Source organism: Salvelinus namaycush, chromosome 29 (assembly GCF_016432855.1).
Source record: "Salvelinus namaycush isolate Seneca chromosome 29, SaNama_1.0, whole genome shotgun sequence".
Classification (NCBI taxonomy): domain Eukaryota; kingdom Metazoa; phylum Chordata; class Actinopteri; order Salmoniformes; family Salmonidae; genus Salvelinus; species Salvelinus namaycush.
Genome location: NC_052335.1, coordinates 26435543 through 26453285, shown reverse-complemented (window position 1 = coordinate 26453285; position 17743 = coordinate 26435543). Strand labels below are relative to the sequence as shown.

The window sequence follows — 17743 nt, the reverse complement described above, 5'->3', positions numbered from 1 at the left end:
CAGAAATAGAGATAAAATTAATCACTAACCTTTGATGATCTTCGTCAGATGGCACGCATAGGACTTCATGTTACACAATACATGTATGTTTTGTTCGATAAAGTTCATATTTATATCCAAATATCTCAGTTTACATTGGTGCGTTATGTTCAGTAATGTTTTGCTTCCAAAACATCTGGTGATTTTACAGAGAGTCACATCAATTTACAGAAATACTCATCATAAATGTTGATGAAAATACAAGTGTTATGCATGGAATTAAAGATATACTTCTCCTTAATGCAACCGTTGTGTCAGATTTCAAAAAGCTTTACAGAGAAAACACACCATGGAATAATCTGAGTACAGCGCTCAGACCAAAACAAGCCATACAGATACCCGCCATGTTGTGGAGTCAACAGAAGTCAGAAATAGCATTATAAATATTCACTTACCTTTGATGATCTTCATCGGAATGCACTACCAGGAATCCCAGTTCCACAATAAATGTTTGTCTTGTTCAATAAAGTCCATCATTTACGTCCAAATACCTCCTTTTTGTTTGCGCGTTTAGTTCACAAATCCAAATTCACAAGGCGTGAGCACTAGGTCCAGACGAAAAGTTAAAACAGTTCCATTACAGTTCGTATAAACATGTCAAACGATGTATATAATCAATCTTTATGTTTTTATCATAAATCTTCAATAATGTTCCAACCAGACAATTCCTTTGTCTTTAGAAATGAAAGGGAACGCAGCTCGCTCTCACGGCTGCGCGCGTGACTTAACTCATGGCATTCTGCCAGACCCCTTTGTCAAACAGCTCTTATTCGCTCCCCCTTCATAGTAGAAGCCTGAAGACTGTTGACATCTAGTGGAAGTCATAGGAAGTGCAATCGGACCAAATTTACACTATCTTGGATAGCCAAAGACTCGAAAACCTACCAACCTCAGATTTCCCACTTCCTGGTTGGATTTTTTCTCAGGTTTTTGCCTGCCATATGAGTACTGTTATACTCACAGACATCATTCAAACAGTTTTAGAAACTTCAGAGTGTTTTCTATCCAAATCTATTAATAATATGCATATCTTAGCTTCTGGGCCTGAGTAGCAGGCAGTTTACTCTGGGCACCTTATTCATCCAAGCTACCCAGCCATAAGAAGTTAACATAAAAAACTAAATGGAATTAAAATAATTTAACCGAGATTGGTCAATTAGTTGTTTAACAAACAGAAATGTTGGTTAATGCTCAGCACTACCTTTGATTAGAGCTAAGCATTAACCGACATTTTTGTTTGTTAAACAACTAATTGACCAATGTCGGTTAAATTATTTTAATTCCATTTTGTTTTTTATAAAGGGTAAAGGGTGTAATTTGGGATACACTGTCGCTCTACATTGGTGGTGGATAAGGTCAAGTTTCACCACCTTACTATGCAAAGCGCTTTGAGTGTCTGGAAAATGCTAATCCAGTAAATTATTCATATGTTTATAAATGAATTACACACAGCGACACAGGGAGAAATGACTGTGGAGATGTGGGGTTTTAATCTGCCCACGCCAATACTGCAGTTATTACAAAACCATCTTGTCGCCAATACTGCAGTTATTACAAAACCATCTTGTCGCCAATACTGCAGTTATTACAAAACCATCTTGTCGCCAATACTGCAGTTATTACAAAACCATCTTGTCGCCAATACTGCAGTTATTACAAAACCATCTTGTCGCCAATACTGCAGTTATTACAAAACCATCTTGTCGCCAATACTGCAGTTATTACAAAACCATCTTGTCGCCAATACTGCAGTTATTACAAAACCATCTTGTCGCCAATACTGCAGTTATTACAAAACCATCTTGTCGCCAATACTGCAGTTATTACAAAACCATCTTGTCGCCAATACTGCAGTTATTACAAAACCATCTTGTCGCCAATACTGCAGTTATTACAAAACCATCTTGTCGCCAATACTGCAGTTATTACAAAACCATCTTGTCGCCAATACTGCAGTTATTACAAAACCATCTTGTCGCCAATACTGCAGTTATTACAAAACCATCTTGTCGCCAATACTGCAGTTATTACAAAACCATCTTGTCGCCAATACTGCAGTTATTACAAAACCATCTTGTCGCCAATACTGCAGTTATTACAAAACCATCTTGTCGCCAATACTGCAGTTATTACAAAACCATCTTGTCGCCAATACTGCAGTTATTACAAAACCATCTTGTCGCTGCGGAACAAAAACGATCAAATGCAAAATGACCAGAGTGATTTACATACATTTACTGAGAACTCACAGCTCTTTTCTCTCCACAAATTGGCACACAATTACAGTCGGAGGAGAGATACTGTGTAGCATCTGAGTATCTGCTTGCTGTTCTTCTTGACTGTTTTCTGAACATTTCTCTTTCTCAGACCTTCAAACTAAAGGCTGCGACGCTAATTTAATTTCCCATTCTCCTGTTCAATTTGCATATTAAATTTGACTCGCTTTTCTTCTGTATCCTTGGAGATGCCTGCATTTTTCATCTACACTCATGAGTGGTGGCTCAGAGACATGGAAAGACTGTGTTGCTCCATCTCTCTGAGCTTAAGATCAAATTATGCATCAACTATATTGGGTGGGGGGTGGACGAGTCAGCAGAAGTTAGTTTGATGTATTTGGAAGAAACAGGGGAAGTAGTCGTGCATAAACAGTCATAGAGAAATGTGTCTTCAAGTTGACCACTGGCTGTGCAGAAAATACATTATTGAGTTGTCTCTTTGGACTGGGATGACCCGGTCTGTCTCCATGTGAGAGAAAGTCAGTTGACAAAAGGCCCCTTAACGGCAGGTAGACTAACGCTTCCTGGGGAAGACCTGATTGGTCAAAATGTGTTGCAGCATTCGACCTGCTTTAATATAGTAGGATGATCTGCTCCTACCTGTATATATTTTTGTGACTAGTTCACTAAAGTGTGTCTGTAGGAATGGTGTCCGTGCTGGACCTGATGCAGGGAGGCTTCCCCTCCAGAGCGCCATTCCATGAGCTCTACAACATGTACAAGCAGTACATGCCTGCCAAGCTGACTCGCCTGGACCCAAGACTCTTCTGCAAGGTCAGTGCCCCATGGACCACTCACACACACACACTGGCCCTGCTCTGGGCTCATCCTCTTATCACTGTACCATCCAATACACTACAAAGCCAGTTTGTCATGTTCATATGACATGTATTGACAATGACATGTTTGTTTGTGCTGCAGGCTTTATTCAAAGCGCTGGGACTCAACGAGAATGATTACAAGTTTGGGCTGACCAGAGTGTTCTTCAGACCTGGGAAGGTGATACCTTCATGAAATATATCTCTGTTATGCTCTGTTGCTCTGCACTGGCTCTCAGCATTACAATGTTCCCCTGACTGAATGGACTTCAAAGGAATCCGCATCTGGCTGCGAGCGAGGGGAGCTCTGCAGGGGAAAGGGATTTAGATAATAAACCATGTAGAGCTAACACATGGGGTATTCATTTATGTAACAGATAAGTTATTCAATTATGTTAAATGTGCGGTTTGGAGGCCTATTATAAACATGTCTGTTGTGGCTTAATTGGACTATGTCAGAGGTGATCGCTGTGTGGGGCAGGTGTAACTTTGATTTTGTAGCTGAGTAGTTTTGTGCTTATGAATACATTAATATACTATCCTCTGTTGACCACGACAAGACAGGTACTTTGCTGCTGTTATTGTAATCTCCGTTTTCACCTTCCCTGAGGGAACATCAGCATACTGATGGCTGTTTTAGTGTCTATGGCTGCTCTATGTTCTCTCTCTCTCCATCCTTCTCTCTCATCCCTCCACTCTTCTCTCACCTCTCTCTCATCTCTCTCCCCATTCTCCTCTCTCATCCCTCCATTTTCTCTCATCTCTCTCTCCATTCCTGTATCTCATCTCTCTCTCCATTCCTGTATCTCATCTCTCTCCATTCCTGTATCTCAACTCTCCATCCCTCTCTCATTTCTCCATTCTACTCTCTTCATCCTTCTCTTTGGTCCCTCTCCTCATTATTTTCTCTCATTTCTCCATCACTCTTTCATCCCTTCTTTCTCCATCCATCCTCCCCTCAGTTTAAGGAGTTTGATCAGATCATGAAGTCGGACCCAGACCACCTGGCGGAGCTGGTGAAGAAGGTCAACCAGTGGCTCATCTGCAGCCGCTGGAAGAAGGTCCAGTGGTGTTCCCTCTCTGTCATCAAACGTGAGTAACATCCTGCTACCTTCCACATCATTATACACCAGGGCCCGTATTCACAAAGCGTCTGAGTAGGATTGCTGATCTAGTGTCAGTTTTCCCATTTAGGTCATAATGAATAAATTATATAGACAGGGGGGACCTGATCCTAGATCAGCACTCCTACCCTGAGATTCTTTGTGAACACGAGCCCTGTCATGTTCTAGAAGACAAATAGTTTAAAGTGATGGCACTAATTGCCCCGATCCAATTCTGATCATAAAACGCTAACTAACTGGCTCTGGCCATCTGTTTTGTGTGGAGATATCCTCTGATATATTCAGACTGCCTCATTAAACTCTGAAATCAGTCATTGTGAACATCTTCATCCTGGACCAAGATATAGCTTTTTCCTCCATTACTCTAGTGTGCTGTGTGCCCTGTTGGCAGACAGTTCACCTCGGCCTGTTACCCTCCAGATATGATCTATTACCTGCCCAGTATACACCTCCAATCTTAGAGGGCCTGTGTCCCTAATGGTATCCTATTCCCGACATAGTGTACTCCTTTCACTATGCACTTTTGAAGTAGTGCACTGTATAGGAAATAGGGTGCCATTTGGGTCACAGACACTCACTGAGGCAACATTTCCATACCGTCTGCTCTCTCTGTGTGAATTACCACCACGGCTGTGGAGTTACTGTGCCAGTCCCTGCAAGTCTGTGAGTGTCTGGGCTGTCAGTCTCATTGTCTCTCGGTCTCTCTCTCTCCCACAGTGAGGAATAAGATACTGTACCGTGCCAGTGCCTGCATCAAGATGCAGAAGACGGTGCGCATGTGGCTGTGCAGGAGGAAGCACAAGCCGCGGTAGGTGTCCTCTTATCCCTCCTCTCCCTCCCTCCCTTCTCGTTATACAGCACTTTCACAGCTCAGCGGTGCCAGGCTGCTTAGCACATCATGGCTGCATCGCCACGGAGACAGTCTCATTGGTACCGGCTGGTATACCGCATGACTCTGTCTTATTACCTCTGTAAAGCTCCAGGAGATCTGTAGTGATAAACAACAGAGCCTTGTGGGCAATGGGAGAGGGGTATCATGTGTCTCTGTAATGTTTCAAGTTTAAACGCAAGTGACTAAGTGTGTGTGTGTGTGCGTGTGTTGGGGTACAGGATCGATGGGCTGGTGAAGGTGCGTAACCTGAAGAACAGGATGGATAAGTTCAACGAGGTGATCGCCGGCCTGAAGGAGGGGAAGCAGGAGATGAGCACGCAGATTCAGGGGCTGGACGATGCCATCAACACAACCATGCTCAAAATCAAGGTGTGAGAATACTGCCAGCCTTCCATTCTGCAACCTCTCCTAGTTCTATGCTCCTAAATCAAACTTCTATACAATCCCTTTTTTCCTCTTGTCTGACTTCTATGAGTACAAAAAGTATATTTCGTCAAGATAGTTTGGTGAAACACTTTATTTCATTATTTCTCCACGTTCAACATTGTTTTCTGAATGTCAATACGCCAGCATGTGTATAGAATCAAAGTGTATGACATGGGCGATGACATGTCGTGCTCTCTTCTCCCCTCCATATTTAATAATTAATTAGTTTTCCAAATTCAACATTGTTTTCTAAATGTCAATACGCCAGTGTGCGTGTAGAATCCTCTCAATGTCAAAGACATAAGATGTGTCTCAAACAGCACCCTATTCCCCATATAATGCACTACTTTTAACCAGGGCCCATCAAAAGAAGTGCACTATAATAGGGCGCTACTTGGGACACATCTTATGTCTTTGACATTGAGAGGATTCTACACGCACACTGGCGTATTGACATTCAGAAAACAATGTTGAATTTATCCCAGGGTGAAATATTTAGTGATGGTTGATGGAGGGAATCTTTACCTAATAGGAGGCTTCAGCCAGCCAGATGGTGTGTAATTACGTCTGGTTTAGTCAAACTATGGATTTTGGGGAACCTCTGGGGTACTAAGCATTTTAAATGAGGGTCGCTTTGACTCCCTTGAGTGATTTTTCTAATTTTCTCTCAAGATTCAGGGTTTGTCATTTATTTACCGAACCTGATGATGTTTTGGCAGTGGTACTGTATATCTGGATCTGGCCCTCTCTCTCTACCCGATGGCATTGTGGCTTATTTAGAAGCTAGGAGATATTTTTTTAATCGTTGTGGATGGCGGCTGGATTTAATAGGATGCCTTAGGCCACAGGTTATGTTCTGCATTTTGAGATGATATGCATCTTGTCTCGGAGCGCCATGTATATTACCTTTTGCATTTTTATGGCCCTGCTTATGCTAGTAGCCTATTAATTATCTATAAAAAAGCCAGGTAAACATTTAGTTATTTTGCATACAACTTATTTGCTAGCCTTTAAAGGTGACACTATTATAGGGAGTAGAGGGCCTTTAGAGAGCGGAGAGTAGCGGGCCTTTAGAGAGCGGAGAGTAGCGGGCCTTTAGAGAGCGGAGAGTAGCGGGCCTTTAGAGAGCGGAGAGTAGCGGGCCTTTAGAGAGCGGAGAGTAGCGGGCCTTTAGAGAGCGGAGAGTAGCGGGCCTTTAGAGAGCGGAGAGTAGCGGGCCTTTAGAGAGCGGAGAGTAGCGGGCCTTTAGAGAGCGGAGAGTAGCGGGCCTTTAGAGAGCGGAGAGTAGCGGGCCTTTAGAGAGCGGAGAGTAGCGGGCCTTTAGAGAGCGGAGAGTAGCGGGCCTTTAGAGAGCGGAGAGTAGCGGGCCTTTAGAGAGCGGAGAGTAGCGGGCCTTTAGAGAGCGGAGAGTAGCGGGCCTTTAGAGAGCGGAGAGTAGCGGGCCTTTAGAGAGCGGAGAGTAGCGGGCCTTTAGAGAGCGGAGAGTAGCGGGCCTTTAGAGAGCGGAGAGTAGCGGGCCTTTAGAGAGCGGAGAGTAGCGGGCCTTTAGAGAGCGGAGAGTAGCGGGCCTTTAGAGAGCGGAGAGTAGCGGGCCTTTAGAGAGCGGAGAGTAGCGGGCCTTTAAGTTGGAACTAAGTGTGAGTTCAGAGTCAGATGTGCTACATAAGAAATACTTGTCATATGCCATTTAGCAGACACTTTTATCCAAAGCGTCTTACAACGGTGAGTGCATACATTTTCTTATGGGTGTCCCCAGCGGAAATCGAACCAATGACCATAGCGTTGCAAAGCCATTCACTACCGACTAAGCCACACAAGCTACCGTTAAGTGCTTGCTAAGTGTGAGTTCAGAGTCTGATATGGTAGACAAAATGTAATTGAACGTCTGTTTGTTTGTGTTCTGAAAACAGATCGTGCACCATGTCCTGGGGAGATGTTAGAACACATCAGACTCAGAATAAGGCATTCTGATAAAAGGTTCATTTGACCTCAGATGCATATGAATATTCATCTGCAGAAGAGTGTGTTGCTGTAACACATTTGCCTCTAATTCGATCCTATGCCACTGTCTGTGTGGAAGCTCTGTAGATCACAAATGTAGGGTGATGCTCAGCAGTCACAAATGTGGGGTTCTGATTGGGATGAATGTGTGAGTGCTCAGGTTAGGAGATGGCAGCAAACAGAAATAGGAACTTCCTGGACCATCAAGACCAATAAGGTGAGGCGGCGTGTGTCTTTATGTTCCAGGAAGGCATTTGTTTGTATTTCTGTTTGCCGCAAGTAGACACTTGCTGAATCCCAAACCAGTCCCTTCCCCTCGCCCCTTGGCTCTCTATTTACAGTACATTCACGCAAGCCACTTCCATATGCACAATTGTCCCAAATTATTGAGTGTGTAGGGGCTAATTAGACCCTTTAATAGCCACTTCGACCGAGCCAGCAAGGATGCTGGCTCCAGAGTGAGGTGCTAGCCCAACGTATGTTTGGAGTTTGTGCAATTTCACACAAAAGAATGGAGAGGCGTGCCTAATTATATACAACATGCATTTGTTTGTGTTTGATTTAGGGGCTTGACACATATAACGAATGAAATACAAAATAAATACGAAATAAATGAACTGTTGGTCTTTGCTTAGTCTTTATTGAATGAATGAAGCCAGCCCGGGGTTTTGGCTGCAGCCTTTTTGAAGGGATTCTACTCTCCTCTCCCCTCAGACCACAGCAATGACCCGCATTGACATGGACCATGAGTACCAGGCCCTGGTCACCAGGTCAGAGGAGCTGCTGACGGCCATGCAGAACAAGAAGAAAGAGGAGGAGGAGAAGGAGCGACTGAAGAAGATCCAGGAGGAGATGGCGAGAGAGAAGAAGAGGAGGGAAGAGGAGGAGCAGCGCCGCAAGCAGGACAAAGAGGACAGGCGTCTGTGAGTTGGGGAGATGAAGATTGAGAGCCGAGGTGCTCCGACACATTAGTCATGCCTCGTGTCCTGACCCTCTTTTATTGGTGTATGTAAAACCTGTAAGACCAACCGATGGTCCATTATCCATCACAAGTCACTAGCTCCTAATTTAATATTTTACACTCGTGGGAATTGACCTATATGGATAGGGCTAAATTAAATTTTCTTTACTAAATAAATATGAAAAGCATATGCTTAGCCATGGTAGCAATTGAAAGGGAACAGTTTAGAGATAATGGGGAACTGATTAGACCAAAGGTTAGAACACAACATTTCACCTGACACAAGACTGAATCCAAACATTATGGTTTTATGTACAGTTTACATTTACTGTGCTTTTCTCCACATTTGTTGATAAAGAAATGTGAAAATACTCTGGATGCATTCAGTAACATGATAAGACTGTTCCTGGAAATTGCGGGGTAGTTTCAACATAAGATGAAAAATAATTACAGCGGTTTAAGTGAGAGGACTAACTGGTGTGGCCACACACCTATCCAAAGTGTACACAGTTCCTAAGCTATTTCAATGCACTCCTATGACTCAGTCTTCAACGATCAGGTACTTATTGAGCTCTCCTAGCTGTGCCATTGAGGAACTAGAGCCAGCACACGTGTAGTTATTTAGTTTGGAGCACAACCCTGCATCCCCGCCATCACACAATTACTGTTGTGTATGCAATCCAAAAACAGTCTATTATAAATCAATCTGGGTCAGGTGGGCATAATTTGAAAGCTTGTCCTATTGCCAATATGACTAGCTAAGTAATAAAGTGTTAGGCTTTCACTGGGCAGTTCAGAGAAACAGGTCATCATGTTGGTGGCATAGAAAGGACTCATAAGTGGATTCAGGTCCGGCAAATTTTCTTCAGAATAAATAAACAGGCTCATTTTGTTCAGAACAACCCAGGATATGACGACATGTCAACTGGTAACTGTACATCAAACATAGTGATCGTAAACATTGACACTGTATATGACATGGCTATATGATTTAGAAATGTGGAGTGCACATTTGGACTCACAGGTGTCTGGCTTGCTTGTACGACATCAAAGCAATACTTATTATAATCCTCAACGTCACATCTTTCAAATTACACCAAGTCATCTTAATTTACAGAATTTCCCTCACTCAGACAACAAGAAAATTGCCCAATTAAGGGGAGTGATGGGGGCAACTTGTTGTCGCGAGCTGTGCTCAAGTTCAGAACGGCTGTCAGTCAAAACCCATATAACACTGTGAAGCGCAGCGAGACCTCTAGAATATTACTGTAGGGATGATTTATTTGGGCCAATGAATTGATGCGACTGTTTACTGCAGATCTGTAGCAGCGTCCTAACTGGATGGATAGTTATTTTTTGGGGCCGTTGGTAAAACTGGTTTTTCCTCAAGTCTGTAGTAGGGTGGATAAAGTATTGATTGGCCTTGACTATTACTGAGGAGCGGCTGTACAGTAGAAGCTCTTTCCATTACTTATGGTACAGTATTGGTTAGGATCTTTATATTGCAGTGACACCAGACATTAATAGCCTTTCTTACTCTTCCTCAGGAAAGCGGAGATGGAGCTGAAGCGGAAACACGAAGAAGAGGAGCGGAAACAAAGAGAGGAAGAGGAGAGAAAGCTTCAGGTTAGTGACAGTTTTCTTCTTCCGCTGTTGGTTTCTCCTGGTCAGTGTCTGCCGCAGGGCGTAAGGAGTTAACAATCTGGCTTTAGTACAATGCTCCACTTCCCCTGCTCTACTTCTCAATGTTCTCTGGCAGGAGAGCTCAGTCAAACATCTGTGTTGTTCTTTCCCCACCACCGGCCTCTCCATCTCTTTCTCTCTCTTGCCATCTCTTTCTTTTTCTCTCTCTCGCCATCTCTTCTCTCGCTGCCATCTCTTTATCTCTCTCTGTCTGTCTCTGTCTCGCTCCATCACTCTCACTGGCCGACCGACCATACTCCCAGTCACTCCAGTTCTGTGGAGATAAGACATCTGAGGGTAATATACTGTTTGTCTGGCTCCCCATGTTGTCCAATTGGAGAGGGAAAGCTCCGATAACCTCCAGAGATCTGACCCCAGATCAGCTACAGGCGTTTAATGCTGAAAGCTGCTCCCTAAGATCAAAGTGTCTTGCCTTGTGCCCACCCTGAGCCCAGGGCAGGCTTGGTGCTTTTCAAACAGACTTTTTACTCTTTAGATTCACCATCATATTGGGCTTCTGTGCACGCGTTGGTGTAAATATTCATGACATGCACTGCAGATGTTTGAGTTTTGGGAGGAAAAAACTACATCAAACTTCCTCTAACTTCAGAGTGATGTTTTTTCTCCAATGTTCATATTAGTTTTTCTTATCAACAAATGCCTTCAAGGGAACTTTTCTTCCAAAATGAGTTTCGTAGGTTGTTCTCTGAACTCAATTTTAAAAAAGTGAGATCTTCTTTTCAATACTGCCCCTGCTCCCTAACTCTGAGGTGTTAGTAGACTGCTTGTTCCCTAACTCTGAGGTGTTAGTAGACTGCTTTCTCAATTGAGCCCCTGGATGGTGGCCAGCTCCAGCAGACTACAGCGAATGCTCGCTGAGGGACCCACAGGCAGAAGAAAGGCTCATTAGTGCATGTGTAAGGTGTCTAATCAGGCCCTGTCTCACACAGTCTCCTTCTCCACATCTGTATGAGAGACACACACACACACACACACACACACACACACACACACACACACACACACACACACACACACACACACACACACACACAGAGAGAGACTGCTATACGCAGATGACCTGGTGCTGCTGTCTCCCACTAAGGAGCGGTTACAGCAGCAGCACTGGTTCTAACAGATCTGTGCTCTGACAGTTAACCTGAAGAAAACAAATATAATGATATTCCAAAAGAGGTCTGGACACAGTTTTAATAGAACACTTCAAAAACGACAAGTATCTAGGACTAACTATCAGCAACACATGGCTGTGAACGAGCTGAGAGACAAAGCATGAAGAGCATTCTATGACATTAAAAGGAACTTAGAATCTGGCTCAAAATGTTCCGTTGTATGAAATAATGCATTTACCAAATAGGACAAACATCCATTCGAAATACTGCATGCAAAGTTTTGCAAGACTGTATTGCAAGTGCAAAGAAAGAATGGGGGTCATCAAATTTTACAACCATCTAAAAACAAAACATTTCATAACACAGCCCTACAATGTCAAGAGTTGAAACAAGAGAAGAGTCCCCTCAGTCAACTGGTTCTAAGGCTCAGTTCACTAACCCAAACCATCCCCATAGAGCCTCAGGACAGCACTCAGAAAATCTGGCCCAACCAAATCATCACAAAGCAAAAAGAAAAATATCACCAATTGGAAAGACACCACAAAAAATCTAAGTCAACTTCAATGCTATTTGGCTGTAAACAGACAGTACATGGTGGCAGACTATCTGATCACTGTGACTGATAGTCAGTGTTTTCCTCAGTTTTCTATGTACAGACTCAGTGAGCACAGTCTGGCTATAGAGACTGGTCGTCACAGGCAAACCTGGCTGCCCAGAGAGGACAGGCTGTGCTCACTCTGCTCCAGGGGAGAGGTAGAGACAGAACTGCATTTCCTATTACACTGGGACAAATACTCAGACCTAAGATAATCTTTCTTTCCCAAAATGTCCCCCTGCCACAACCCGAGAGACGGCCAGTGTAATGTCAATAATATTTCCCGTTTTGTTTTGGCTTTCATACCGTGTCATGTGTCTTCTGTCATGTTGAGACTCACTATTGCTTTAATGTATTATTCTCATTAATGTTGTTTTTGCTGTTAATGGTGATACCAGTTCCACTACTACTATTATTATTGATGTCATATTGCTGTTGGTCCCACCATTGTTGTTATATGTGTATTTTGACAATGTAAGTAATTTAACTTACCATGGCAATAAAGGCTATTGAATTGAATTGAGAGAGACACAGAAAGAGAGAGAGAGACACACACACACACACACACACACACACACAGATGGAGAGAGAGAGAGAGACACACACACAGAGACAGGGAGAGACAGAGATCCAGAAAAGAGACGTTAAATTCTACAACCACCGAAAAGGAAGCGATTCCCAAACCTTCCATAACAAGCCATCACCTACAGAGAGATGAACCTGGAGAAGAGTCCCCCAAGCAAGCTGGTCCTGGGGCTCTGTTAACAAACACAAAGGACAGCAACACAATTAGACCCAACCAAATCATGAGAAAACAAAAAGATAATTACTTGACACATTAGAAAGAATTTACAAAAAAACAGTGTAAACTAGAATGATATTCGGCCCTTAACAAAGAGTACACATTGGCGGAATACCTGACCACTGTGACTGACACACAATTAAGGAAAGCTTTGGCTATGTACAGACTCAGTGAGCATAGCCTTGCTATTGAGAAAGGCCGCCGTAGGCAGACCTGGCTCTCAGGAGAAGACAGACTATATGTGCACACTGCCCACAAAATGAGGTGGAAACTGAGCTGCACTTCCTAACCTCCTGCCCAATGTATGACTATTAGAGAACATATTCCCCTCAGATTACACAGACCCACAAAGAATTCGAAAAAACAAATCCAATTTTGATAAACTCCCATGTCTATTGGGTGAAATACCACAGTGTGACATCACAGCAGCACAATTTGTGACCTGTTGCCACAACAAAAGGGTAACCAGTGAAGAACAAACACCATTGTAAATGCAACCCATATTTGTTTATTTATTTTCCCTTTTGTACTTTAACTATTTGCATATCATTACAACACTGTATATAGACATAATATGTCATTTGAAATGTCTTTATTCTTTTGGAACTTGTATGGGTGTAATATTTACTGCTCACTTTATTGTTTATTTCACTTTTGTTTATCCAGTTCACTTGCTTTGGTAATGTAAACCATGCCAATAAAGCTCCTTGAATTGAAATTGCGAGACCGACAGAGACCGACAGAGAGAGAATGTTGGGCTTAGAGAGAGAGCAGGAAACGCAGAGAGACACACAGGTGCTTATATTTCTCCTATTCTTGTCCTTTGTGTTACTGTGGGTGACCCAAAGAGAGTGTGAGTGTGAGGAAGCTGCCAAAGGGACTGAAGAAGGTGCCAAACGGAGTATCACCCAATTTTCTGAACCTGGAGACACACCGAACCTGCAGGGATGGGCTGCTATTTTGAGAGCACTGGAAAATGTTAGGCCTATGTTATATCTCAAGGCTTTTGATCTGACAGCTTTTCCCTGTTTCTGGTACCCTTCATGAGTCTGGCTGGGGCTGGGCAGAGAATGACTTATGAATGACTTATGAATGACTTATGAGTGGACATGGTGCAGGCAGTACAATCCAATCATATTACTGGGTCCGTCCAAACCCCCAGCTGCCCTGCATCCCTTATTATGGGGAGTAAAGAACCACTCACAGTAGTATTGGGATTGTCTGTAATTTGCGGATTTGTGTGTGCATGCATGTGTGTGCGTGTGTGGGTGTGTGTGTGTGTGGGTGTGTCTGTGTGCGTGCGCATGCGCGTGTGGGTGTGTGTGTGTGCGTGCGCATGCGCGTGTGGGTGTGTCTGTGTGTGTGCGCATGCGCGTGTGGGTGTGTGTGTGTGTCTGTGTGTGTGTGTGGGTGGGTGTGTCTGTGTATATATTCAAACATGCCGTCTCTCTGCAGGCAGAGATGGATGTTCAGCTGGAGGCTGAGCGGGAGGAGGTGGCGGCGCGTCAGAACATCCTGGAGCAGGAGAGGCGCGACAGGGAGCTGGCCATGAGGATCGCCCAGAGCGAGGCTGAACTCATCCCAGAGGACACCCAGAATGACGCAGGCCTGCGCAGGTAACAGCTCACTAACATACCTCCATACACTGTCTCTACCCCTCTGATGTAAAGCAGAGATGGGGCTTGATGTGGACTTTGGAGAGACGGAAATATATTTTTCATCTCTGAGCGTCAGTAGGCCCGCTTAACCAATCTCTTCTCTTCTCTTCTCCCAGTAACGGCACCTCAGGTGGTCCATCCTCCCCAGAGAGAGCTACGTAAGACACCACGATTCAACCCTTTAATCCCTCCAGTCCAACCTAAACCTGACCACCCCCTGACCACTGAACCATAACTACACTGCATACTGTAGCAATCTTTTAAGTCAACCAACCAACCTTAACTCTATCAAGCAAGCACAGCCATTGATCGATGATAGGCTAATTATGATATTTAAACAATCTCATTCAACTTCCGAATCAGAATCACCTTTATTTACATGTACAAGGAATTTTACCTCAGAATTAGATTCTCAGACATGACTGAATCACTTTGACTGTCAATCATTTTCCTTTATTTTCTAATTAATGTCAGAGAGGAATGATCTATCCTTTAACAAATCAAAGTAAGAGAGGAAAGGGAATGACCTTTTCTTCCAGTTCCTGATTGTCTCCTGTATTGTGTATAGTGTCAGAGCATTGTAATCCTCACCATTCTCTTGTTGCAGGGGAGCTGGTGGATCTCAAAAGCTCAAGAGCATGTCCATGTAGGTTCCTTTTAAACACCTCCTTCACTATGTTTAAACACACCTTCAGCACTCTGGCACTTTTTATTCAGTAGTGGTACACATAGAATATCACACTTTATATCATTTTTGATGCATGCTTTTGTTTGTATTTTTTTAATATTGAGGCTGAAAAGAATGCATTGTGGAAATGCAACGCCTAAGCTGACTACACTGGCCATTATCTTGATATTACTAATCTATTCTACTGTACACAGTAGCACGGAAACTAGCATCTGGTAACTAGACCTCCACAGCCCCTAAACCGAACCAACTCACTAACATGTGTTTAATGGATGTGTCACATTGTGAATCAGATACATTCTGCTGTGCACTCACCTGTATGACACTCTCTGAAGTGGTGTTTTGAAGGGTCCTAATGGATTTGCCGTATGGTTACTTTCTCTGTTTCTGTCCATTTCGCTTTTTTTTAAGCCCTTGATCAATTTCTCGGAAATGTGCTCTCTCGTCAGGTAATAAGAAATCGCTATGAAGGACAATTCCAGAGGATCTAGGCAGAGTGTAGATATTAGAATGTGCACGTTGGCTCAATGTGCGTCACCTGAGAGTGTCCCAATCAGGAAGAGAAGCTCTTATAATTATGTAACATCTTCCTCCTCAGAACAGCAGGAAGGAGGTTCACATTCTGAGCTCTGGGCTGTTTTTACAGCCTCATGCTGAAAAGATCACACACACTCTACACAGACACGATTACATAGACACACACACACTGACAGATCAGCCTCTGTGTGTCACGCCACCTGTAAAGCATCCGCGTTCTTGTTAGGGAGAAGAGTGTGTTATCCTGTTGTCTGCACATGCACACACACTCTCTACACGTCGTCTTCCTCTGTGTGCCGTCTTAGAACTGCAATCATTGTACACGTGTGACAGTTGGATGGTATTGAAAGTGTCTCCGTGGTTCTAACTGTTATTGTGCTGGGCTCATCATGTCCTTTTAGGGAGGAAATGGCCAAGGAAATGTCTGAGCTTCTGTCTAGGTGGGTAGAGATCCTTACTTTAAGTTTCATGAATGACATCTCAGAAAATCTTCACAATCACTTTAAACTCAATGGATAGAAACGACATGATCAACAGAAGTATATGATGTGTGAATAAATACTAATCGTCTTAATAGGGATTCATCGCCTTAATTAGGGGTAATTCTGCATAATTCCACACAATTAACCATTAATCATTGTTGAGAATTCCTACACAATGGGGTGGGGCTCCCCACCATGCAAATTAATGATTGGTTTTCAAATCAGACTGTCTTTTTAAGTTGTTAGATCTCAGACAATAACTTACTTTTAGCTAGCTTTTATTTCAAATAGAGGTAAGTAAATAATGGCGAGACTCAGTCTACAACGGGACCTTGTCATATGTTGGTTCTAACTATTATAGTTAGTCACACATTATATAAGTCAGCCTTGTCCTGATTCCTGGCCCACTAGTTTCACACTGTAGTAGAGCAGCTGTTCTTTATTGGATCCCCATTAGCTGATGCCATGGGGCCAGCCTCGCGCCATCAGAATGACTGAATGAGTGACGTTTGACCCGGAGGCCACACCCAGCAGGCACTACTGTCACTTTGTCTGTGTACTAATTGGCTCAAGCCGCCTGCCTCTACTCCTCATAGCGACACATGGCCACCGGCCACAGGAAGTGGTAGCAGAAGGTGACCGGCCCTCTAGCCCAAGGTTAATGGAACAGCCACCAACTGCTCCAAGTGTGCGAGGCCAGCTCCCCTGGGTGGAGAGGCTCAATTGCTCAGTCAGTCAATAGGATTATGGTGTGAATGGCCTCAGGTGGCCCAGGGCCCACCCCCTAATTCCAGGCTCAGATCCAGAGTCAGTGTTCTAAAAGTGGCACATCCCAGCCAGGACTTAATCAGCCCTGTCAGCAGTCAGCAGCACTGTGGTGGAGGTGACGGCAGAACAGACCAGCAACAAACAGCTGGAGAGGAGAAGTACACATAGGACCAGTTTCCTGGAGAGAGGTTAAGTCTTTAATCTTCGTCTGGGAAACCCTCCCTTACAATGGCCGGTCAAAATAATGCAGCACTGGAGCAGTTCCATGACCAACAAGCTGCCTCACGCTACAGAAACCTGCTCCGAGTTGGGTTTTGAATAGGTTGTGTTACTGCTGTGGGGTTGTTGAATTTCTCTTGTACAGTGCAGCTGACCAACTCCACATTATCCCCCTAATCAGCCTGCTCCCAAATGATGACCTTTGAAATCTCTTTCCTTGTGGATCGTGTCAATTTGGCTCTACTGTGGAGTAGGGTGAAATGATCTTAAGTCAGTTTTTTTTCTACTAATAGTTGCAGTTTGACGTTTATTGTCATGAATCTTGCCATGGAGGCAGAACTGAGTGGTTTTTGCTAGATAGGCCAGCTGCAAAGTCAAAATTGTCTTTATTGTCTAAAAAACATTTACTTTTTTTTATCCTAATTTAAAGTTAGTGTTAGGCATAAGAGTGTGTAGTGTGGTTAGGTTTAATGGCTTTGTGGCTGTGCCAGCTAGTGACCACCTAAATCTGTACCCAGGGAAAACTTCACCCCGGAGCCGCCACTGTATACTGCTCTTGTTTGGGTTGTAACCCCACTGTGCTGGTTGTAACCCCACTGTCCTGGTTGTAACCCCACTGTCCTGGTTGTAACCCCACTGTGCTG

At 43.7% G+C, this 17743-nt stretch overlaps 1 protein-coding gene across 1 annotated transcript in view; it reads left to right on the top strand.

Moving 5' to 3' along the window:
• The window catches only part of LOC120024355 (unconventional myosin-VI-like), a 116907-nt gene that overhangs the window by 87362 nt on the left and 11802 nt on the right, over window positions 1-17743 (top strand). Inside the window, exons 21-31 of the mRNA XM_038968577.1 lie at window positions 2959-3089; window positions 3237-3314; window positions 4096-4225; window positions 4975-5065; window positions 5368-5518; window positions 8291-8499; window positions 10085-10163; window positions 14203-14363; window positions 14522-14563; window positions 15013-15051; window positions 16032-16070. Of these exons, the coding sequence (XP_038824505.1) occupies window positions 2959-3089; window positions 3237-3314; window positions 4096-4225; window positions 4975-5065; window positions 5368-5518; window positions 8291-8499; window positions 10085-10163; window positions 14203-14363; window positions 14522-14563; window positions 15013-15051; window positions 16032-16070 (1150 nt within the window). The remainder of the gene's footprint in view (window positions 1-2958; window positions 3090-3236; window positions 3315-4095; window positions 4226-4974; window positions 5066-5367; window positions 5519-8290; window positions 8500-10084; window positions 10164-14202; window positions 14364-14521; window positions 14564-15012; window positions 15052-16031; window positions 16071-17743) is intronic.